The 25,968-nt window shown below is 36.5% G+C and overlaps 1 protein-coding gene across 4 annotated transcripts in view; it reads right to left on the bottom strand.

Moving 5' to 3' along the window:
* Nucleotides 1–1,518: 1,518 nt before the first annotated feature.
* MYO16 (myosin XVI) overlaps nucleotides 1,519–25,968 on the bottom strand; it is a 386,560-nt gene continuing 362,110 nt past the window's right edge. For all 4 annotated transcript variants that reach the window (XM_080577669.1, XM_080577670.1, XM_080577668.1 and 1 more), the window contains 2 exons: nucleotides 20,596–20,687; nucleotides 1,519–6,088 (listed from right to left, as the gene is read on the bottom strand). In XM_080577669.1, coding sequence (XP_080433795.1) covers nucleotides 5,855–6,088; nucleotides 20,596–20,687 — 326 coding nt within the window. In that variant the 3' untranslated portion in view covers nucleotides 1,519–5,854. The remainder of the gene's footprint in view (nucleotides 6,089–20,595; nucleotides 20,688–25,968) is intronic.

Raw genomic sequence — 25,968 nt, 5'->3', positions numbered from 1 at the left:
TCCACAGAGCACAGATCTCCTACGCTATCCACATTTAAACACTAGACATCCCCTTGCCTGTCTGATCTGTGAGGCTCAAACCAATCTATTGGGGAGGGTCTGCACTAAAACCAGCTAGTGGTTTTCTTTCAGAAGATCTATGTGGAGGTGTCTTTCTGAAAGGATGCAAAAGAAGCTCCCCTACTTTTTGGAGTATTTTCCTGACCATGTTTTACTATGTTGTGAGACAGAGGAGCTATACATCCATAACCATTAATTTCAGATATTTCATTTTGCATGGACATTTATTTCAACCGCTTTCTAACTTGTTGGTTTGTTCATATCTGTACAGTGAGCAAATTACATTCTGATTCCTATTTTCAGAAACATTAAAGTAATTTATATTACTTAATAATTAGAATGAGCCTGGAGAACACTTCTCCCCCCTGTTTGGAAGAGGATGACAGGCAGATTCAGCCCTCTTCTTTCTGGAGTCTAATGCATATCAGGAGACAGGTGAGTGCACATCCATGTAGATGGAGAAGGGCTTAAAGCCCTGATTAAAACAATGGGGGCAAAGGATTTGTCTAATAGCTGTCACATTAACATTGCTATGATGGCAATATAGCTGTGCTTGTCAAGTTTTCCCCATTTATGCTCCTAAGCGCCTCAGTTCTCTTGCATCTCAAAAGAAATATACATTAGCGTGGTCTTTTCAGAAAGGAGTGGATTTATAAAGAACAATGTCTGGGAAAAATTACATGTAAAATTGGATTGCATTCAGCAAACAGTTTGAGCTGGAAGAGAAAAGGTGAAAAACATTTTGAAAATATTAAAATATTCTATTTTAGCATTTTAAAAATAATTTATTTCATTAAAAAAACTTTTTTTTTGGCTGTAATTTCCTTTAACACCCTTTTTAAAACTTTTTTCTTTCCTTTTTTTTTTTATTATAAAATTCTATTTTAAAATTCATGTAAGAAGTTGACAGGAAAGGAAAGAAGAAATGGCTAAGAGGGGTTTGTATATACATATATAAGAACCAAAACAAGCTACTTCAGACTGAATTAAATACTTCTAGCTAATTCAAAATGATGATTTTGTTTATCATAATAAATAAATCCTGAAAAATCCTTTTTGACTTGACAAAATTTCTGCCTAAGACATTTCACAGCAATGTCTACGATTCAGCATATATTCTTGCCATCAGAGAAAGGGTCAAACCACAGGTGAAAAGACAGACAGCCTTTGCTAATGATCTAGTTCTCACTGGCACAATATATATCAGCACAGGGATTTATATATTTCTTCTGAAAATGATAATCCTGAGCACACAGAGAACAGCAAAAACTGGAAGAAAAGCACTTCTTTATATGCTCCTGTGTTCTGTTCAGACGTTGTGAAATAGTTATGCCCAGGTTATGTTTTCTTTTAAAAATATATATATTTAGAACACAAAGCCATGAAATGTTTAATACCATTCTGGAAAAATGACTTGTACAGAGTTTAATTACATTTATTATTTAACAAGTGAATGGCAAAACTTATTTTAGGTTCCTCAGAGCATTTCAGATATTAGCAGTCTTTATAGCAATAAGAATAATGTGATTACGAGGGATCTCAGTACTACAGAGCAGAATTAAAAACTACAATGAATATGGCTAATACTATCACTTTAGAACTATGCTACAATCTATTATGCTTTCTTAGCAAGTTAATGAAATTCTTTGTCCCACACACAAAGGACCTTCAATGTAATAAAGTTATTAATGAAAATAAATCAACCTTTTAGAAGGAATAAAAAGGATCACTGGCAAAAAAAGGAGATTTAATTCACTTATTCAACAACCATACTATTGTTTTGTAAACAATATATAGTTTTAAAAGGTTTATCACTTCATGCTGTACACGGGTCTTTCATAAAATATTGGTGCATGTACTTCTCTGAATGTCTAAATCAAGTTTTAAAAAGTAAGGATCTGCTTATAATCTGCAATAGGAATGCAAGAACAACAACTAAAAAACACAAAGTGCTATTTCAGGAGTAACAAGTAAGATTTATAAGCTTTAAAAAATTCTCATGCCAACAGCTGTTGTTTTTTTGTTTTCTTTTTCATTTTTGTTTTATTGTGTCTTAATACGGTTTTAGAATTCCATTGGATTTTATAATGTAAAACATATCTGATTCTTCTTACCTTATACTGAGAGGCTGATTTGTTATAAGTTTTGTTTGTTTCACATATTAAAAACTAAGCAATAAGGCACAATGTGGAGGAGTGATTATCTGATGATAACCCCAGCTTCCTGAAATTGCTTTATTGCAAATATAAATACATTTTAGATTGCTCATTGGATATTAAGGGCATTAGCATGTTCATAGAGTTTAATCTTTCCCTTTAGAATATTAAATTCATAAGGCTTTTTTTTTTTCCTAAGCTATTTTTTAATGTGCAAGAGAGGACTTCGTATACTCAAGAAATACTGTAATTGGCTGGCACATACTCCACTGGGGAGATTAATTTACAAGCACTGTACAGTTTGCTAAAACTACTTCTCAACATTTCAAAATGTCAATAGTATATTTTCCCAGCCCTGTAAACACATTTTGATACACAATATAAACTTTAATGGTAGTTTTAAGACACCTTTGGGGGTACAGTTATTTAAGCAATAAGACACAGTAGGGTGTGAATTATGGTGTAATAATTCCCTACCAACTGCATTGTTAGGCATGAGGCCAAAGGCCAAGGGACCAATGAACACACGAGGTGTGAGTTATGACATCATAAGTCACACTCTGGAGTGTCTTGCTGCCATTACAGAAATATTTTAAACATGTTTTAAACACAAATACTTTTCCTAAAGTACTATATTTTAATTGAATATCCTGAAAAATCCTCCCATGTAAAAAGTTGGCTATTACGTATCCTGAAATTAATAACAAAACTGAAAAAAAAAAAAAAAAGTCTCGCATCTTCTGCTGTTGAGTTTGTCATATTGCACTGTGATTATGTGCTGTAAGGAAAAGCCCCAGGAAAATGCATTGCATTCCTTACCCAAGTTTGCAAGAGAACAAAGGCCTTCTGCACACGGAGTCATGATGCGCTTTGTCCCTTGGAGAATCAAGGCTGCCTACATCAGATTTGTACCAGCTTCTCCTGTGTAACCGTACTGATGAAACCGCTAGCAAATCTAGCTACCTTTTTCCACACTTGGTTCACACTGCTGTAACGAGATACAATGCAGACTTTGAAAGAGTAGCAGAGAGATTCCTCAAACCCCACCTGTGCTCCTGCAGCTGAAGCTGGTCCCCGTTGTAAGACAGCTTTTAGTAAGGATTGCAAGTAGCATGATGTGCACCGTCCCATTTTAAACTCCATTTGACAAATGTATTCTCTGCCCCCTGGATACTCCCATGTTACAAATGCAGTAATGACAATAGCATAGTCTGGAGATACAAAAGCTTACCTTGCAAATAGCTGGCTTGGTGACTGGTGGCAAGCTCTTTGCAGCAGCAGGTATCTTGACATGATCTAAACCGGCTTCTCGGTCAGTTTCTACCGTTTGTCCTAAACCTCCATGCTGCTCTGATTGATTGCCAGCAGTCACCAAGCCATCCAGTGGGGACATTAGAGTTAGCAGTGTGGAAGTAGAGCTTATGAAAGGGCTATTTGCCAGACCTGTCTGAGAAGCAATAATCCTGCGGGCACTTCTGCTTGTCCTAGTGCAGTGAGGTCAGGATTTCTGAGCTAGGTGGGTAGATGATGCTGTTTTGGCTACATATGGCGACGCTAGGCCACACAGAGATAGCAACTTGCATCCTGGAAGCCATAAGTAGCAATGTCAGGTTAATTAGCTTACTTGCATCCAATGGAAGCCTTCTCATTTTGCTTTTACACAGGGATTTCTGCATGTCCCTGGTTATCTGGGAAAAAAGGCAAAACCACAACTCTTCCAGGCTAAGGCCCATCGTGACATAATTTTTCACCAGGTGAGAGCTGTTCCCTGCATCACCTCACAGCAGCCATTTGATCTGACCATTGATATCAGCTGAAGGCAGAATCCCTGCTTCTCCATCCACCCATAGTGGGTAGCCTTACAGAGAGGACTTCTGCCAACAGAGGAGTGGTAAAAAGGTAAAATTCTGTGCTGAGTGATAGCTGAGTGATATTTACCCCTAAGTATCAGAGACCAATCAGCACATCATTAATTTAAGAGTTAACCTGTTGTCTCCCTTCGTTGTCCACTCAAAATGTCTGTTTTAATCTCCACCAAGAGAAGGTGTTTAATTTTGCCTACATTACTCATGGGAATAATTTGAGTTTTGCTGCTTCCCCTGTAAAAACTAACAAACATACAAGAACAGGATTGCTTTTTGCAGGTTGTTTTCCCTTCCCAACAACTTCTAACTAAGGGTGAGCTCACTCCTATAAACCTTGCTTACATTTTAAAATATTAGTTTTACATCCACTTGCAAAATTACAAGCACTTTTTCCTGAATCCAAATAGGAATGGGGCAAACAGCCAAGAAGAGTGTTTCACACTGGTTCTACATACTCCAAGAATTTAAGTGGCCTCTGACTAAATACCTGTGTATATATATATAAATTACTCCTTTTAGTGGCAAAGCAGTATTTCAAAGACTGCTGAGCAGTAGCTAACAAGTTTCCAGCAGCATGTTTTTCATAAATTAACATTCCTGCTCAGAACTCATGTTCTCCAAATAGAATGCTTCAATTTCTGAAACCATTTCATTACATGAAATTTGAGTTATAAATGCATCACTGTACCACTATAAGGACACAATCTTTTGATATACCCATCTCCATGAAGCGTTCTGGCTTTTAAAAGTAAATCACAGCCCTATTTCCATACCTCATTACCATTATGTATCTTTCCACTGACACCTGACCTTATGCATAATCAGGTGTGAATTTCAAACCATACTTATAATTTAAATGAGTGCCTCATTATTTTACATAACCCAGAATGAAATAGGATTTGAGATGTAACTACAGAATTCACAGTCCACCCATTCAGAACCACAAGTCCACAGAAAGAAATTCATGCTCTCTAATTCTTGAGTGTGAAAACCTTTAAACAACACTTGCAAATAGGGGCTTTGCAAGAATTTCAGACTGGACTTCAGAAAGGACTTTGCCAGTTCTGAACAAACAACACAGTGTTGAAACTGTCTGGGACGTTGTTAAAGATAAACTATGAAAGAAAAATGTGAGTATTGAATTTATTACCTGTATTTTGAAGAAAGAATGACAGCACCAATTGCATAAAGTTATAAAACACCGGTAATAAACATGTAAATAAACTTCGGGTTTGCAACTCCAACAGAACACAGACATCTACAAAGAAATATATATATGTATACATGTAATATAATAAAACCATTCATTAGGGAACAAGGAACATCATATTTTATACTATATAAAACAGCTGTACAGTGTGCACACAGACTTTCCTGATCTCTCTAAAATGCCTGTCAGTCACTTCTCCCTGTCATCATTTGCTTGACATAGTTTCTTCATTGTCCATGGGAGAGCTCTAAGTGGCTGTCTTGTACTTTTAAACTAAGTACTTATAGTGCAGTTTGTCTCCATATATATACACACACACATACATATATATACTCACAGATGCACATATATATATGTGTGTGTGTATATATATCAAAAAGACAAACACACACATGTACACACACACATGACAGATCTAAATAGCTCCTCTATCCTGTGCTCTTGAATGAGTGCTTGTAAAAAATCCCTGCACGCTCTGTGGAGGGAAGGAAACTTGCTGATTGTGCACATTGAAGTCATTAGATGGTTTCACTCCTTGCTGTCTGCAGATACACACATCCAAATCACATGGTGGTGTCCCATATTCCTGAAGACAGTCTGTTGCAGGAGGTATCCTCCACCTTCTTCAGCAGCGTTGGTTTTTTACAAGGGGGTGGAGGTGGGGCTGTGATTCTTTGCTCAGTGTTGTGCAAGATTTGCGGCCAGTCTTCTCTCTCTTCACACAGCTTTCTCCTCCAATCCAGAAGCTCTTGCAGAGCCACACTCTCATTCTCTGAAAGTCTAAGCTGATGAATAACCTGTTAGTGAGAAGGAAATAACAAGGGCAGATAAAGTTAATTTTCTTGGCAGTGTAAAACTGCAATGTCCCTGTTGAATGATCTTCCACACAGGATCCTGTGCAGCTTCTGTCATTGATGTAAAACTGCGATCGGGACAGATTCAGGTCCCATTTTCTTATCATCCTCTGTAAATAGCTCAGTGACATGTATAATGCTGAATAAACAACAATGACTTTCTGCAAAATAACCTTGCCTTGAACTCATGAGAGGTATTTTATATTGCGAAGCCCCATGCTAGGTGTGAACCACCTTCCACTCCACAGACTACATCTATTATTTGCAGAAGGACCCCATGGAGCAGGATAAGCTTCTTCACACATTCTAGTAGGATGATGAACCAAAATCTTACGACTGCTAGAGTGTGCCCTGGCTTAGCCATGTTGGATGGTGAGTGCTCCCATTTTGACAGTCACAATTAAAGAAATAAAACGATGCATGTGGATAAACATTCAAGTTCTACACTTTTGCTGATGGAAAGCTACTATCATTTGTGCTACAACTGAATAAAAAGAGATCAAACAACTCTGTAAATAATCTGAAGCAGTCTTCTCCTCCAGAAGGATTTAAAACTTTGTGCTTAACATGCTGTACCCACACCCTCCATTATCATTGTTTACACACACACAAATAAATAAATAAATAAATAAATGAATTAGAATTGCCTTCCTTCACTCTCATGTCTGGAAGTCACAGAACTGAAGTTGTATGAAGTACATTCCAAAAATTAAATGGAAAAAACAGCCTTGTGTCAGCAAAGACTACATGAACACAGCCCTTTGAAACACACAAAACAGACTACCTACTGTGATGAGTAGTTTCTATTTCTAACAACCTGTTCTTAAAACTGTTGTCATATAATACCATTATATTCAGAAAATACTCTTACACAGAGCAAATAGCAGGTGCAGGAGCAGTAAGAATTTTCCCCTAAATGTAAATACCCGAATGACCACAACCAAGAAAGTATAACCTTTTTTTGCTGTTTGGAATTAATAAAGTTCTTGTTACAGATGTGTATTGTCCTTAGAATTGGGGACTGGCATTTGTCTTCCTCCAGAGAATACATTATTGATTTAAAATATAGTTTCAGTCAGCCTGAAACTATTTATAAACTCAGTGAAGTAGCCAAACAGTTCTGAACCAAATTCATAATCCACCTAAAAGAAGACTGTTCCCTTCCATTTAACTTTTCTGTTCCAATGATTATTTATTTTGTACAAGTCAGTTTGAAGCTCTCACATCAGCACAAGTCCAGTAAGCTACGAAGCCCATCTCGTTGTCCCTTAGGACTCAATATAGCAGCAACTAGACCAGGTACTGAGAGCTATTTGCTGGAGGATATTCTGTAGCAAATGTGGAATCTAGGGAATATGAACCAAACCCATCAAAACAGCTAATGGCCCACAGCCCTTACCCTGCTGCCTTCCTTCTTAAGAATCCCACAGGGACATCCAGGAGAGGCACCTGTACATGACTAAAATGTGCATAGCTTTCTTCACACAGCCACATCAATTGAGAAGTATGGCTATTCCTGGCAAGGCAACATCATGGCAAGGGATGCCTGGCAAGGCATTCCAGACCACTATATACCACTATGAAATCAAAAACATTTTTTGTTTTTATGTTTATACAAAATGCACCAATGCATCCCAGTAAATCAAAGGTGAACAAAACATTCCACAGATACTGTTAGAGAGGTTTCAGAGACTTCTTGTGTAACAAAACATACTACTTTTCAGTGTGAGTAGGAAAGATTAGAAGACAAAAGACACTTTTTAACTTGGAAACAATTGATCAAGAAAGAGAGGCAAGGTAGTTTTATCCTGAGGAACAGGTTTGAGAAGCACCATAGCTTACTGTTGCTGATTTGTATAGATTTTTGTGGGTTTAGATTGTGGGCATAACCCAGTTCAGAAAACAGGTAGATTGTAATTCAGTCTTCCCTATTTAAACACCTTATTTGCATCTAAACATTAGGCATTTCATGAGCCTATATTAGGCATGGTTCTCAGAGAGGTGCTGGAACATACAAAAAGAAAACTGTTAGACTGTTAAACAAGAGTTTCATATGAAGGAGTTTCAGAGATAATTAAAAAAAGATGTGCTTAAACATTGGTAGATAAGCATACTTAAAACAGATTGAAACTCTGTGAGGGTAATTGGTTGCATTCAGTTGACTAAAGCTTGATAGCACAACTCTAATGAACTACAGAGGCATTTTCAGTTCTGAAAGATGTATAAAGTATATGAATAGAGACAGCTCCACTACTATTCCAAGATCCATAAAAGCACACAGGTGCAGGGTGAAAAGCAAGTACAATTTGCCTGGGCAAGGCAATTGTCAAATGCATCCTATTTATAGCTTATAGGCACTTTACTTTCGTGACCCTGCTTATGCAAGCTGTAAATTAATGTTGTGCCAGCAGTTTCTCTATACAGCTCATTTTCCAGTGTATAGTGGACAAATCTTAGTCCAGTCTACAAATAAGTGTACATCTTTATTATATTTTTTAAACATGGATGAAAAAATATCCGAAATCATAATTCATTATGAAATTGATCTGGGAAATAGGCTGGAAAAAGTTTATATTTCAATTTGGATGAAGAATGTGCAATGGAAATGCAGTGGCAATGAAATGCAAGGAAATGCACAAGAAATGACAGAACTTTAAATGAATCAATTAATTTAGTTAGATTTATTGAACAAGATGATATCTTTTCTCTTTTCCATTCATGACTAGACCTGTGACAAGTTAAAGGTTTATTATACATATTCATTATAGAAAAAAGATTTACTGAATTATTTTACATGAAGCACAATGTAAATCAGCAAGCTATGTTTCTTCATTATTATTCTCTACCCTGAACAGGTACTTTGTGAAGGGTGAATAAGGTGTGTAGGAAGTAAGTAATTTAAGAGTGCTAATCTTTTGAATGAACACTGAACAAACAACTTCAACCATTAAGGGGTAGAGATGGTACCAACTGTAGACCAGGATTTTCCTACTTAAAGTCAACGGTCAATCACACATAGGCAACACAGCATTTGGGCTAGACCCACAAAAACATATATCGTTTGAATAGCTAGCATTTAACAACCTGGCCATCTGGTGGAAACACCTACCCTGTGTTTGGTATCCAGAGTCCTACCTGAGAAGACAATTAAAGCAAAAGTGTCAAAGACAGTGACGCACAAGAGAAGAGCATGCAGAGTTGCCAATTCAATGGATTGCAGTGGAGTGAAGCAGTTAAACAAGGTCCACCTTTTCAGCTGTGAAGACAGCCAGATGAACAAAATCAATTTCTAATGAGCAGCCCAGGGAAGAGAGCCCAGGAGCATTCCTCCCAGCTCACAGCCCAAATCTACACTGTGAAAGAAAGCGTTCTCCTCCTGGCACCATGGCTATTGGTTTGTGCTGGAGCACCAATGGCTTAGTTCCAACAGAACAAACATGGAGGGACTTTTCACCATTATCTAGTGGTTAAAGTACGTCTGGAAATCAGAAGATGTGGATTTGACTTATTTCAAGTTAAGGAGGGGACAGAGTTCCCACATCCTGAGGGTGAGTTTAGGATACTGCAACTGCAAGAACTGGACTCTGAGCGCTAGGGAAAGGACTTTGGTTCCTGTGCTATGTGCTAAGGTGTGCCATCCATGTGTGGTAAGTGTGCTAAAGCAAATCCTTCAGAGTGAACCCCTTGTGGTTTCAGAGCACAAGAGATAGGAAATTGGAGACAGATCACTTTGGGTGTATGCTGCAACTGTGAAAATTTTAGAGCATGATTGTGCCTACCAAGTAATATGCACTTAACTTTTACCCAGTCATTGGAGAATGAGTTCCTGAATTGTCTTCCTGGATTCGAGCTTGTAAATTCTGCCTAAGTTCCTTTATAAGGGTCTAAAGCAGACATAGTGGCTTTAAACTCTGTCTTAGAATCAAGACAAGTAGCTATAAGTCCATAAATTATTTTAATTAGACTTAGTTCTTAGGCTGGTTAAAAAATAGAGCATTTTAATTATGAAAAGTTAAAAGTTTCACATTTTAAAATAATTTGTGACAAAAAGGTGTGCCAGATAAAAAGATTAACATTCCCATTTAAAATTAACTTCAGAATTATTTACGGATTTGGCTGTAGAAACTCTGGAAATTCATTCTGCATTAAAAGATCAAATTTTATAACTTTACAGAGGATGTTTTATAAGAGTAAGAAGTAACAAAGAGCTTATATTCTCTGTGTGGCAAATGCAACACAGTCTTACTCATTAAGCTAGGGCAAAAGGACTTATCTTAACCTGTCTGTCAGATTTATAAGTTTGCGCTAGCATGTTCTTTTATTTATAAAATGTTTTCTTAATTTTTCTCTTTCTATGGCAAAATGCAGGGTTTATTTTTTAAAAAATATGCGTATTGCACTTGAATCATTTTTTTGGTCACCCGCAACTGCAGTGATTTTTCTATCAGAAATTCACTAGACAATGAAAAGGAGCATTTAATTACATTCTTGGACGTTAAAACTTACAAATAAATATCTCTGCACAAAGCATAGCTCTGTGTGCTTTATTATAGTTTAGTTTTTAGTTGCTTCTGTAAGCTTTAGTAAAATTCCTTAATATAGACATAGAAGTAAAACAGAAAACAGATTTTTAATCACAATACAGTTTAAGGACAAGTATAGCATATAAACCTGTACTCCTGAGACACATGCAGGAGATAGCTAGTCCATATTTTCCCTTCAGAGACATATTACTAATTATGTTCTTTAATAGATTTTTCAATGCTGGTGCTTTAAAGTAACTGTCAGTAGATTCTCACAATTAATTATTGCAGTTTTATTATGTTTCTCTTCCATTAGTGTTTTAAACTGTTAGTAAAGTTGAAGTCCCACCATGAAATCCATGGGGAGACTGAGTATATAAGGGCAGTGATTTTACCTTTCTAACATCAGTTCAGGATCAATAGTAAATCATGCCATAAAGGTAAAATCTTGATGATAAATTATCATAATTATCTTAGAAATGTAACTACCTTCATAAATTCCACATTTTTAATCTTTTCCAGTTTGCAGACTGCCTAAAAATGTAAGCAGATCAAATCTGAGCCTGCAATCAATAGGTGACTCACAGTTATCTCTGTTATAACCCTTAAAAGTAGTTCACAAGTCCCAGTGGGTCTCCTGCAGATCATCAGTTTTAAAGACAGAAGTGATCAGGATGTTCTCACCTCTCATTTCACAATTAAAGACACAGTTTCATTCAGTAATTCTGGAAATAATTCTTATTCTATGTAATTATTATGGAGAGCAGCACATTTTGATTCAACCTGTGACAGGCATGCATCTCTCTCACACAAAATGTTTCTAACTCATTTTAATGGTTTCATCTTTTTTTGTTTTCCTTTTTTATCTTAGAAACCCCTACACTGACTGCTTCTAAACATATAAGTCACATCTTTTTTCCTACCTATAGGACAAACACACCACAACACCTCAAAAATCCCAACCTTTTCGGTATCAAAACAGATATGTTTTGTTTTTATTTCTCTGCTACAAAAAGTCACAGATCAGGAAGGGATTGCATTGCATTTCCACCAACTCTTGAATCAAGAAAAAAAAAATCTTGTCAGCCTACATGTTATTTAATAATAAAATATTCATTTGAAGATACAAGGGGAAAACACACAGTTAAACAAGAGTGCATTAAGAAGCCTAGGCAAGCACTCAACAAAAATCAAATCAATATGTAAATCTGTGTTTGATTGGGAAACCTGCATTGGCCACGTAAGACCCCAGAAGGGATTAGAGAACGGCTGTGATAAATGAGTTTACATGCTTCTAAATTCCAATTAAAAACCTTCAAATACAAATGTACCACTGGGATCCAAACTGATTCATCCAATTGTCTTGTGAATGCTGGGACACGCATTTTTTTTTGTAAATGCAGACCCACTGGACATAATAACTTGATATATAATATGCAACCGTAAAGTGATTTTAGTTAATTGTTCTCTCAAACTGCTGATAATTTTCCTTTGTATTGGAGTAACCTTACAATCTCCAAAAATAATACTCTCCAAATGGATGGCAAATGGATTTATTGGAAAGGACAAAAGGGCAAAGCAGATCAGTACTGTCTGGTACAAATTTGGAATTGGTCTGAAGAAGTTATGCCAATTTGAACAGCTAAACATGAGATCCATAACTGATATATATTGCATTTGCTTTGTTCTGAACAAGAAAATGTCTCATTTAATTCATGTGCTTCTTACATCAAAAGAATAAACTAGCTTTAGATCAAGCGATACATAAGTGACATACCAATGGAAGTCAGAACCTTGCTGATACTTAAAATCTGGGGGTAATCTTAAAATTAACAGAGTTGGTATTTAAAATAAAATAAATCACCACAGAAATCAGGAAGAAATCTTTTCCTTCCTGAGAAGCATTTTTCAGCTATCTTGATTTTTGGAGACCGATTTCATTTTCTTCCAAGCATAGTGTGATGCTGGAAGCAGGATATTCTGGGGGCAGAGATCACTTGGGTATTGGCATCTTTGATTCTATCCCTCTGCTATCACATGGCATTTGGAGAAGTGTCAAACTTCATCCCCCCAGAAAATCAATTCTATGGTTTGCCGTGGGTTGGCTTGGCTTTCTGAAAGGATTTTCCATAAAAGTTCACGGAAGAAAAGTCCACCAAGTATTGCTATGTATAAAATGAACTCTGCCTCCAGAAGGCTCTTCCTCACAGGCTGCTGGAAACTGGGAAGATGTACCTCTCTGAAAGAGGCACCCTGAAATCCCTGTTTCCTAAGGCAGCCTCTCTGAAAAGAGGCACCCTGAAATCCCTGTTTCCTAAGGCAGCAGTGTCTTGTTTTGCTCAGGAGAATCCTGGGCTACATGCATCTTTGGTGCGACTCAGATTTCATATTTTTAATCCGACCACAATTCTATTTCTGGTACAAATTGTCTGATTTTCTCTCAGGCTCTTGGATACTCTTGGTGGGTTTTCTCATTTGTTGATGTTGTTGTTGTTTTGTTGTTTTGTTTTTGTTTGTTTGCTTGCTTCCCTGGGAACAAAATTTAGTTGCAAAAGCAATGGTTGATCTTCAGTTCTTTTTCACCTTTCCCTCGGTGAAGTAGTAACATGCCCGGGACCACAACATTCTAGATTAATTAGGCTCCTCACCTTCCAGGAGGTCTTTCAGCAATCAAACAATGACATTATATCTTTGCAAAATAAAGCCACTGTACAAATCCTGAGCATAGCTCTAACACGTAATCTGGCAAAAAATATTGGAGGAAGGTAGGGAATGTTCAATAATGTATGACAGCACACATTTCAGGCTCGCTGATTACTTGAGCTGGGAATACAGTTGGACAAGTCCACACATTCAAAACAGGGCTGCACTTTATTTATTTATTTGGATTTTGTGGGCTTTTATTATTTATTTATTATTGTTTGGTTTGGCTGAGTTTATCTATACTCTACATTTTTGTTGTCAGCTACAAAATGACACCTTACCAGAGTGACTAAAACTTCACCTTAGTACTGAAATATATTGTTTGTTTATTTTTTTTTTCTCTGAGGCAATATTTCTCTCTCCAGGCATACTGACTACAAACTGCTCCTTAAAAATTTCAGGAGCATCCTCATAATTCACATCTGATGTGTCAGAAAAAAGATTATGTTCAGGATAGCAACTGTGCCTTTCTCAAGATGAGTTCTGAAAACAAATCATCCATTGTAGATGTCTCAGAACAGCTGACCCAACAATACTCATACCTCTTTGTACATAAACTAGAAAAAAAAATACAAATAAATACAAAAAAAATAAACAACACAAAAACAGAAAGCATGCTACTACTTAATCGAATGCTAGTACTCTGTGGTATTAATGGTGATATTTTACTTGATCATATATCAATTAATTTGCCAATCGTTATTCCGTGAAGTTCTCAAAAATCTCCCTTGGCAATTGGAAGCTATGTTTGCCACTATGCTTTTTAGGCAATTACAGAAACCATCATCAACTCCTATTTTCTAATATTGTATCTATCACCCTTGTACAGAAGGCTACACTTACAGTCAAACAACACTAGAGGCAAACACCACTTAATTTATGGGCTGTTAGCCATCCAAATCCCAGCTGATGCACATGGATATGGCAGTATGTGAATGCAAAAGAGTGACAGGCACAGGGACCAATTTATTCTTTCTCATACCAGGCACTTACAACTGTGAACTCAGAAGCGAAGTCACGTTCCGCAGGTACTGTCCACGGGGTATGGGACCACCCTCCCATTGAACTAAAATTTAAAGCAGCCTTTTATGGTGACCCATTGGCCATTGTGGCAGCCCAAGGAGAATAACTACATACCTTAGCCAAGCTCCTGAGCTTAGAGAAGGTAGAGGGATGCTTGGGAGGTTTTGTTTCCTTCTCCTCAACAGTCACAGCAGGGAAAAATGCAATGAGGATGAAGAAGTGGAAAGACGGAAAAGGGACCTCAAACATATAGGGAGCTGATCATGGCATCTACTGGTTCAAAGGAAGAGATTCTGCACTTTCCCTTTTGGAGTTCACAATGTAGTTCCAGAAGTCAGAATTAGGACATACTTGCTGAGGAGGGAAGCATTTGGCCACCAAACACCGCTAACACAGCAATACAAGATATGTGTGCCTACTATAGTACACATTACCTCATAGTATTTAATACATAAGGTACATATTTTTGGCTGTAAGTCTTCTAAAAATAAAGCCACACTGTGTTATAAGTCCTGATTTTTGTCTGGATGTGACATTAAAAGAAGAATTCTTTGATATTACTGTCAAAACAATAAAACAAAACACAATTTAGGGGGAAGTACTGATTCAGGTCGACGATAAATATGAAACACTCTGTGTCCTCTCTTGGATGTTATGTGTTTACAACGGCATTGGTGATTTTATTGTTATACCAGACTTGGTTGATTGCTACATTTTTCTTCAAACTGTTCCAAGATTACTTCCAGCTAATAGCCAAACCCGATAGACATTAATAACGAATGCTAGAGCCCAGTGTTTAGAAGCGTGACAATAGGCTGGGGGGTAGCAACGCATCACATTCTTGAGTACTTTTTTTTTTAACTTCTGAACAGTCAACAAAAGAAGTGATTGGCAACAAATATTAAATCAAGTAGGAACAAAGGCAGCCCTTGAAACTATAATGAATATGCAGCTCTTTCTGAAGGAAGAGACTGCTGAAAGCAATGAGATTTCATGAAATAAGAGCTATGGCTTAAGCTATAATGAAACAATAAATACATTCTTCATGAATATGAAAAGACATTTCCAATTCTTCATTGTCAGGTGTTGGCTCCTATATTACTGCAATCTGCCAACCAGCACTATGGGGTTTAAACAAAACAGAAGAGATAAGACTGCAGATTTTTTAATATAACAATATGTGAAAAAAACACATCATTTTTTATCTTATCTCTTACCTTTTGAGCACGTGACAGATAAAACATGTTTCACAGAAGTAGGTAACCACTACTATTAGGATAGCAAGCTGCTTGCTTATTTAAGTCTTGTTCTGGGAGCATTTCCATAGGATGTTAAATGCATATGACTCCATTTGATTTCAAATAAGACGACGTTCAGTCACGAGAAAACTAAACTGCACAGAGAGGTTTTGCATCTGTTAATCAGAAATTTTCGACCTTTTTCCTCTGATAGGTGTGGACACTGTGGCTGTGAACTAACTTGCATAGTAACCACCCTATAGGTGAAGGTTTATTAAAGTTATTTGTATTTGGTGGAATATAAATATCACACTGATACATGTATGAAGATGAATGTCTCATCTGGAACATCACTTATGACTTTCTACTTTTTTAACTCCTTAGTGCTGCTCTCTTTTCTCCCCACTATGCTGTAATCTGACATTGGTTCTTTCTCTCCTCTTTTTTCCATCTTTCTTTTAGTTGTTTTTTTCTTTCTGTGTGGCTCTTCCTTCTTTCCTCTTTCTAAATCCCCTATTCCTATTACAGTCACTTTATACTTCTTCCAGTCTGTCTTCTCTGAATCATCCCTTAACTGGTGCCTGTTTTTCTCCCCGCTCCCACCCCACACACAAGCTTATTAACACTCCAGTCTTTAATCTGCCCCTCATTCCCATCTGTTCTTTATCTCCAGGTTGTCCATTTTATCCCTTTACAGACAGACCATGTTGCTTCTTGCTGCCCACATAAGAAACAAGGAGTCTTTTAGCTGGTCTGCTTTTCTTTATTACACAGTGTCTTTCTCACACCACATCCCACTTCATAGCGAATGTTAATAACAACTTTAAAATATTTTTATCAAAAATAAAAAATACGGTCCTAAATCTGTGAAAAAGAAGACAGGGCTGCTTAGCTTTTGTGCAAGGTGCCAAAGACACAGTCCTGCTTTTGTTGTCTCTATTTTGTCTTGCTGATGTTTCTAATACGCCAAAGAACTTACACATCTCAACAGTCTTTATGCTCACATCTTTCAAACATATATGCTCACAGGAGCCACTGAGAACAGAGGAAGCAATAAATACTGTCCAGAGAAGAGAGTCCATTGGACTGGCTAAGGAACTGAGAAATTTTTAGTGTAAAAGGAACAGAGCACAGAGGCAATATTTTCTAAAGCTTTTTTTTTTAGTTTAGATGAGGTTTTGGTTTTTAGATCTTGCTAATTGATTTCAACATTTGTGGAGCCTCCAATATGCTTTGGATCACTTCCTGGGGTATGACTAAACACAAATAACTCTTGGTCATAACAAAATCTTCTACCTAGGCAAGATTATGGCACAAATGACCAGAAGCAGCATATATCCCCCATTTTGGTGTTTTCTTTGACTCTGGAAGAAAATTATGGGGTAAGAATTCGAGACCACAGGTCCAAGCACATTTGAAAGTCCCAAACAGTTTAAAAAAATCACTGAAGAAATTGACAAGAGTCAGCATTTCAGTAACTTAAAATCAGTTATTTTAAATCAAGTTTGGACGTGTCAGTTTCCCAGTTTTCTAATGTTCAGGGAGCAAGCAGGTGAGCTGAAAAAAGGCTTTCTGCAGAAGCTGAGTCTGATGCACTGCTTGCAGCTGATGTATTTGGGTTTAGATGCTAAGAGCAAAGTAGGCTTTCCTGTAAGGGTGGATCTGGATATTGTTTCTTGCAGTGTTGTTTTGCTGTATAATTCTAGTTTACGTTTGAAGATTTTCTTGACTAAAATGTTTTGTTTTACAAAGAAAACATAAAATACATGGAGCCTAGCATCCTGGGTTGCTGAGAAGAATACGTGTGTTTCTTTGCTAGTAAATAGTTTCTTAAGGACCTATTATCTGAACAAAATAAAATACATGAAAATTTTGGATAACCGGTTCTGAGAGCTTTGATCCCCAAATCCAAGGTTCAGTTTTTGATATTACAGATTTATATCTGATGTTAAGTTCTTTATGTTTTATGTTGTGCTTACTTGCAATTTATAGATATAATCACTTGGAAATCTACAACTGTACAGCCACAATACAATATGAAGGAAAAGGCATTAGTTAAAAAAATCATACTTTGCTGCTCACACTTTTTCTGATGAGACAAAAATCAAACTTTATTTTTAATTCTTTTCTTTTTTTTTTTTGGTAGCAGAATAAAGTAGAATTTTATTGTGTACGTTTCAAATAAGAAATATTTTGGTAATATTTTAACATTTTTTTTTCAATTGTCTTTTTTCATCCTGTTAAAATAGACGTTTAAGGAGTAATGGCCCTAGAAAATCATCATTTGTGGTCAAGACTGAACTTATTTTGTTTTCAATAGATTTCACTTTAGAGAAGATAAGTAAAGTTGCTGAGTTCAAATCTGCATGATATTTTATACTGGTAATTGCTTCCAGAAGTATTTGTTAAGATTGATCATTATGATGCATGTTGACAGATACTGAGCTGAAGAATTTGCTCTCTGAAATGTGTAGGTTTGCAGTGTGTGGAAAGTTTCAGGCAGTGGCACAGGTAATTATCACCTGATGTGACAATGTGATGGTACTGCAAGCTACAATACCTAAACTTTAGTTGGTTGTACATGAGCCTTGAGATCCTGTGACAAAAATGAAATTAACTCCTGTCACTTCAGGAAGGAACTAGCAGGGAGATATAAAAAAATACATAAATATTAGAAGTCCCTGAAGGCTAATGAACCATTTTCCTTTAGCTGAAATGACAGTGTCAGCCAAGAAACACGAGGACCCAGTCTATGTTTCTCTCTCTAAAGCAATTAGTCAATCAGTACCTTCAAAGATCTGTGAAACAATCTGTCCTATTTCATATGTCTGTACAAGAATTACTTTAAAGTGATAAGGTTATTGTATCAAAGCCTGGAAAAGAGTTTTACAATAGGGTTATATGCTGTTAAGACTCACCTGCAGCCTGCTAAGAAATGTCAACTGTAATTAAAACCAATCATTTTCAGATATATGGCAGGCTTTTGAAATAGTGAAGAATTATTTTTACAGTAAGAATTTTCAGCCCTGTGAGCACAGACACTTTTTTTTTTTTTGTGGGAGGAAGATTTTTCTTTTTCTTTCTGCAATACCATTTTGGAAGATGTTTATTCATTAAGGGAATTGTATCAAAAATCACTGAACTGCATGTTCCTTCTCTAAACTTGTCACAGTTCTTATTAAGGCTGCATTTAGGGATCGTCCCTGCATGTAATTCTGAGTACATGGCATGGAATATATTTTAAAGATTTGTGAGACATTTTGCCAACCATCTATTTACTGAAAAGTGACATTTCAAAGTACTGAACTAAAATTGTGTTAAGCTTTTGGCAAGTAGTGTTGGAAGAATCAAATATAGAAGTTTGCAAATGGTTAAAGACTTTCTTCTAAAATAAAGCATTTAAATGTTGCAGACTAATTTCACATAAGGATACAGTTTCCACTTGTAAAGATAAGAAGAGGAAAATTACTTCTCTAGGTCCAGTTCATTTAACTCTCCATGTACTGTACTGAGGTAGTAACTTAAACGTGTGCCCCCTTGATCCCAGGCAAGCCCTTTTGCAACAGAGGTGTAAAGTTCTCCACAATGACTGTCTCACTGTGTGAGGTTTATCACTGCAGCAATGTCTGAGATTTGGGATTTTCATTCACTGGAGAGTGCTCCTTGGCCACCCTCATGCCCGATAAGGATTTGGTTGTTTATCAGAAATGTATAAATATACCATCTCCAGTTGTCCTTATAATCCCATACCCTCTTACAGTATGGTGACCTGGAGATAGTAGGCCTGTCAGAGGGGTGTAGTGATGGCAAAGATTTGTTCATTTGCACAGGGAAGGTATGTGCCTGTGTGTGCCAGTGCAGTTCTGGCAGGGCTGTCATATATCTGATGAGATCAGCAAAGTGTTGAGTACTGCCTTGGCACAATTCTTCAGTTCAGAGTTAAGTGATGCAGTTTTGTCTGTGCTTTGGGCAGTGGGGCATAAAAACAAAATGTGAAGACTTCTGTGCTACTTTGCTTACATATTTAATCAGTTGCAAAATACTGTTTTTCAAAGTTATGTTAACACCTAATATGATGCTGAAGGTTGAATCCCTTTCCTGTTGGAGCCAATGGACAAGGATTCATTCACTTTGTTATGGCCAGGTTATCGTAATGAAATCTCATCCGTCTGCCACAGAGAAAAACAAACAACAAACAAACAAACATAAAAAAACAGCTTTTAAGTGTGATAAAGCACTTCCCTTACCTTCTGGTAGAATATTTTGGAAACTGTAGCATTGGTTGCTGAGAGGTTTCTGTTGAGGAAATTCCTCTCAGCTCCAAAATATTTTCTTTTTGGACAATATTTAGCTTTATGGTAAAATTCTTACAATCTCACATTAAAAAAAAAAGAGTCAGAAACACCGTTTTAGGAAAAGAAGACATTAAGATAACAAGAAAATACACTAATGCTATTTAAGTGAAATAAAATTAAATTGCTTCAATGCCTTAATGCCTCAATTGGGTACTTAGAAAGTAAAGTGTTTATATATAAAATGCTAAAGTAAAGAAATAAGAAAATGTATTATGAAAAAATTTGTTCCTTTTTGTTCATTTTATGCACATCAAAAAATTCTGTGTTGTTACTATTAAGTGGCATTAGCTAAACAGAAATTTTAATATACACAAAGTGTAAGCTTCACAATATGTCAGGACCTATTGTTGCTTAAATTGACACTGATATTTTGATTTTAATCATGCAGTATGGTTATCTTCACAATGGAAAAAAAAGAAAAGAGTATATTAATCATTGTCCTTAGCTCAGTACAAGCCTGTAAGAGAAGTCTGCATTTTTTAACACCCAACACATAGATTTGAATCAATAAAGCTTTCACGGTGCAGGCAGTACAAATTTTTACTCTCTTATGGAGTAAAAATTACTCTCTTTCACTGGTTCCATTAGACCATCAATTACATTTTTACCTGAGTAGTGTGGCTCTCTCTATGTCTTTGAATCGATGAGCCTGCTGTACTGCTGGCTGACAGTCTTGAATATTCATTTTCCTCTGGTAAACCTAAAGCAGAACAATAATAATTTATAATCTGACATTTATGCACTGGCTGATTTCAACAAAAGATTCAAAATACCTTGATGTGTTTTACTGCAAAAGAATGAAATACATCTCACATTTGCCTGGGTATTTTGTTATTTCCATGCTTACTGAAGCTGGATATATTATTGTTTATCAAGCATAAATAGTATCATAGGTATGCATGCTGGTTTACAGAAGGAGCAATTGTACTGAAAGAGCCTACAAATAGCACTTTACCTATACACTGGCCAGGGGTTCCTCCTGCAATGCAGAAACCCCTGCCTCTTCCCCTGGCTCCTTTTCGTCACAGAAGCAATGCAAAGGGAATGGAAAACAGGTCCGTGGTCTGCTCTCGAATTAATGTCTCTAGTTGCAAGGGAAGTCGAGAGTAGCTCCAGGAGTTACAACTTCATCTCATCAGTATAGTGTTTTTTTTTGTTTGTTTGTTTTGTATAATTTTTTACTTATTTTGCACTCTCCATATGGGAATTAGACGCTCTAAATTTAGCCGTGTAAAAAGCAGTCATCCAGTGTAAAAGAGCCAGGCAGTCTCCCTCTGGAGACAAGAGAAACAAGCACCTCTGCATAGTGACCTTAGAGCAGGGCTCATGGCCAGCACCTCCCCATCACTTCTGCTGGAGTGGGAAGACCATTCCCATAGCTATTACATTAGACTAGGTACCTACCTACCTTTTGGGTGGCTAAAACTAGAGAAGCTGAATCTGGGAATAGATATGTAACCGTGAGATAAACAAAAATGAAGCGAATCCTACTGTTTGTATATTATACACAACATACTCAGAATTGTGATGGAAACAATTCAAAGTTAAATGCAATGAATCCTAAACTAATTATGAGATTATGTACTGTACTACCCATAGTTCAGTTTCATGTTCCTGTTCAGTTTCTTGTTCAATCATGAAACTACCATAAAAACACTCTATTGAAATATGCTTGTCCTACAAACCTCTATCTTCTGTATTAAAAATACTTACTTTTTTATTTTGATAAATGAATATTAACTCTTATATGGTTAGCAATATATGATTTAACTCACGTAAATATAAGTTGCATGAAAAGTCTCATAAAATAACCTGTTTCTGTGAGAGAAATAAAAGTTTTAAAGAGAGTGAATGATCCTTACTCTCTTTTGGCCTCTTTCTCATTTTTAGTTTTCCCCTAACACTGGTGTATCTCCTCAACTCTGTAGATAAGGACAGCAGCTTTATTTATATTGTTCTTCTGAATGAAGTTTGTGTAAACTATTTGGATCTTTTTCTACAGATTCACATCATCTGGACTTCTTTTGGACACACAAAGGCAGTGAAATGGTGGAAGCCCTGCTTGCAGCTCTGGAGACAGGACCAATCTTGTGAGAATCCAGCACTTCAGTCCTGTTCTGCCTGATGCAGAGAGGACATCTGACCCTGTTCTCTCATTGCTTTGAACTACCCATTATTTTGAGTTACAGTTCTTTCATTTTTAAGGTATATATTGGAGCAAGGTCTGATACTTGTGGTCTCCAGCATTCTAGGTTTGTAAAACATATGTTACCCCTATTCCTTTCTTACATTTATTAAAGTCAGTAAGCAATCCCTATCCTACAACTGTAAATTTCTCCTCAGCAAAATCACATATTTTTTGACAAATGAGATATTTGAAATAAATGTTTTTATTTATTTGGAATTTCCCCCCAAAAATCCATTTTTGTCAACACAAACCAAATCCTTTTTTTTTTTTAATTAGTTCCTGAACTATGTATTCACATGGATTCATTTTGTATATATCTCAAACAACAATAAAAAGTCTACTATTTAATTCAAAATGCCTTTTAAAGTATGTGTTATTAATTTAACTCAAATACAATATATATTGTAAAATATTTTCATGATTCTAGACACCATAAATGAATGAAAAACTTTCCTAGGCCAGCAATATCCTTTTGGAAAAGATACTGCTTTTGCACTGTATTCATACACTTTAGGATCTATGGTGCATGACAGCCTTGAGCTAATAATAAGGTTATCAATGATTTTCTGTTTATTCCTACGAAAAGCACTTTGATAAGCAGCCTTATCAAGTAAGTAAAGTTTCCATGTACAGCAACAGCACGTCAGCACAGACATGGAAAGCAGAGGCTTGGTGGAGTTCGGAAAGATAAATGGAGTAGTTGATCGAACTCTAAAAGTTTTCCTTTACGTACACCTAAGTAAATATTAGGATACCACAGCTGTGCACTGAATAAGACCTTGCTTAATTCAGCACAAGGTTGGAAGCATCAGTTTAGCAGGGGCAGCATAGAACTACAAGAACATAATTTAATGAGAGGTTCAGGCTGGAGCATAAATTATGACATAAGGACTGGGATTTCTTGAAACTACTTTCGAGTTACCCAAAGTAAGTCTAATTGTGATTTTTTTGGAAAAATTCTGCTTTGTAAGGTTACTGAAATTATACATGTTGGTGACAATGACAGCAGGGAATATGATTCAATCAATAATCTGTGACTGGGGAAGTTAAACAAAAGAAATGTATTCCATTATTTTCATGTAATAAGAATACAGCCTTGTCCCAATCAACATGTATCTTCAAACTAGAAATACAATCTTTTACTCACTTGCCCCCATAATGCATTTTCCATACTGCTTCAAAGGAAGGTCCCACACTCAAACTCTGATCTTCTTACTACACTCCCTTCTTCCCATGCCTGCCCTGCTCTCATATGCTGCTCTTACGATCCTTCAGATAAATGGCTTGCATCTCAAAATTATCGAGATCTAGACCACTGGACATCTAGACGTGCTTCTGTGGTTCCAGAGAACCTCTAGTCTCAAAGGCTCCACTTCCCCAGAACTGGGGGGCCTGCACCTCCTGACCTCCAGCATATTTTGCAATTCAACAGCAACATCAAAGATGCTCTGGATCTTTACAACTGTGACCACAAATCATAACCCAAACCTTCTACCTTTCTCCATGATTCCGTATCCACACACAGGTTCGATCTACTGATAAGCTCCACTCGACACATTGGCTGCTACAGTGTAAAAGAGGCATCACCAGGAAAGGCAAGGAGGTGATGTAAGACTCTGCACTCAACAGCATGTAGCCTGTGTCATGGGGACATGCCCCTTTTCTGTCAGGTTGTCTGCTGTGACGCTTCTCCCATTCTATGTACAGATGAGAACCTGTGGCCTAAATCTAAGATTTGGGGTTAAGTTTCAAAAAAATGTACAGCAAACTGTAGTCCACAGGTGACCCGCTTAGACAGAATGGCTACCTTCTTGACAGATGAACTTAGATGAGACTAATCCCCTCACCAGAATAATGTGTAAGACTCTTGGGGAAACTGACAGGTTCTTGACAGCTACTCCTATGCTGATCAGCATAAACTAGACAGTGACTCCTCTCACGTGTATCTCCTCACCACGAACAGGGGACCTCGGTTATAACTGAAGGGAAGAGGAATAACCAGAGAGCCTTCCTTTGAGAGATAGCAGGGTGACAATGGAGCTGGATGCATGAATGGCACGGTGTTAAGTGCGTGCCTGTACGACCGCTGGGCAGGATGCAGCACAATGCTGCCAGAGTGGTCTCCTTTGGTCCAACAGGACAGTGTCATCTGTACAGTAGCTACTTCAGTTTTCAGTTGGATCACACTGGGTTAAGTACCTCTACAACACACTCCACTGGGGGTAAAAAAGTGTCATGTATAACATAAAAGATTACTATAAGCTTTATAATTACTCTTTGTGCTTGGACAAGAAAGTAGAAGAAAAAAAAAAAAGCTTTCTTTTAGAACAAAACTCTGTAGATATGGAAGGTTTGTGGAAGAAAACTAAAAAAGTACTCTGTACTACGTTCATAGCACAGAGGTGTAGAAAACTGTTACTACTAATATTAAAGATAAACTAAAGAAGAAGAGGATTACTTTACATAAAATGAAAAAGAAACTTCTATTAAAATTCCAAGCAAACAGCAGTGCCAGATATTAAACTCAGCTTGTGAAAGCAACACAGCATTAATCTATTTGGAAGCTGAGCCAGCTAGCTTTTTAGCTGCTTACTAATGGTTTTCTAAAGAATTCATCAGATTAGAAGATTAACATCTTGGTCAAGTTGATTATCCTTATGACCATAGTGAATTTAAGTTTCATGATGCTTCAGAGAAGTGGTGCTGACACTTCGCTTCATTCATGACAGCAAACGACTAGTCATATTTAAAAAATTGCCTCTGTATTAACTCACTTGAGTAACGCATGAATCTGGATTTTAGTTCTAACAATAAAAAGTAGAGTATATAGTTCCACTGTGTAACAGTGGGAAGCAAATTATTGTATGCTCAAGAGTTTTGTAATCTCAGCATCAACTAATTAATAATACATTTCAAGTTTTATTTTCCTGAAAGCTAGCTTGTATAAACTAACAGAAATGAAAAAGTATTTAACATGGAAATATCTTATGACACATTAAAAAATACTAGTGTTAACCTAGAGATATCTGAAAAGACAGATTTTGAAATCATGATGAATCCTGGAAGGAATACTTTTTCTTTTAAGCAAACTGGCAAGCTCTTTTTCAGGTCATGTAATCTAAGTACACTGAAGTTTTCCATACTGTTAATTTTTTCAATTATTATTAATGCTATCTAGAAAACTAGAATTCTGTACCACAAAATTTATTTTTTGATTTTGGTCTGTATCAGGGTAAAACTAAAGCTTTTCTAGAACAGTCTGATAGACAAAGTGTAGATTTGAACCTTATAATATCACAAATAATGTTAATTCCTTACCCAGTGGGATACCACAAGACCTAAAGGGACGTTTTTTCTGCTCATAGTATACAGTAAATACCAAAACCATTCCTTATGAAAGCTGCATCAAAATTGGCAATCTTCCATTGAAACTCTGAGTTTGATGAATCAGTGTTTCTTAATGGAAAAAATATCTTACTGGAAAATTCCACTGCACAACATTACACCTTTATGATTAAACTTTCCGTTTACCAATAGTTTAAAAATAATTAGTTTATGCATAATAGATACTGTGTATTATCAATAATAGCCCTGGCTACTAGCAGTTGCAAATACACTAATAAAAAACTTCACACAAATAATAATAAGCACACATCTCGCCTACTAGTTGGCCTTTTATTCAAGCAATGACCATTTATTTCAGTAACTGCGATCATTTACTAACTCAACTATAATCATCACAAATTATAAACATAAATCATCACTTCATTTCTAAGCTGAAAGAAACACAGCT

The sequence above is a fragment of the Anser brachyrhynchus genome, assembly GCF_964034855.1.
Source record: "Anser brachyrhynchus genome assembly, chromosome: 1".
NCBI classification, from domain to species: Eukaryota; Metazoa; Chordata; class Aves; order Anseriformes; family Anatidae; genus Anser; species Anser brachyrhynchus.
This window is presented reverse-complemented; position numbering and strand designations above follow the sequence as displayed.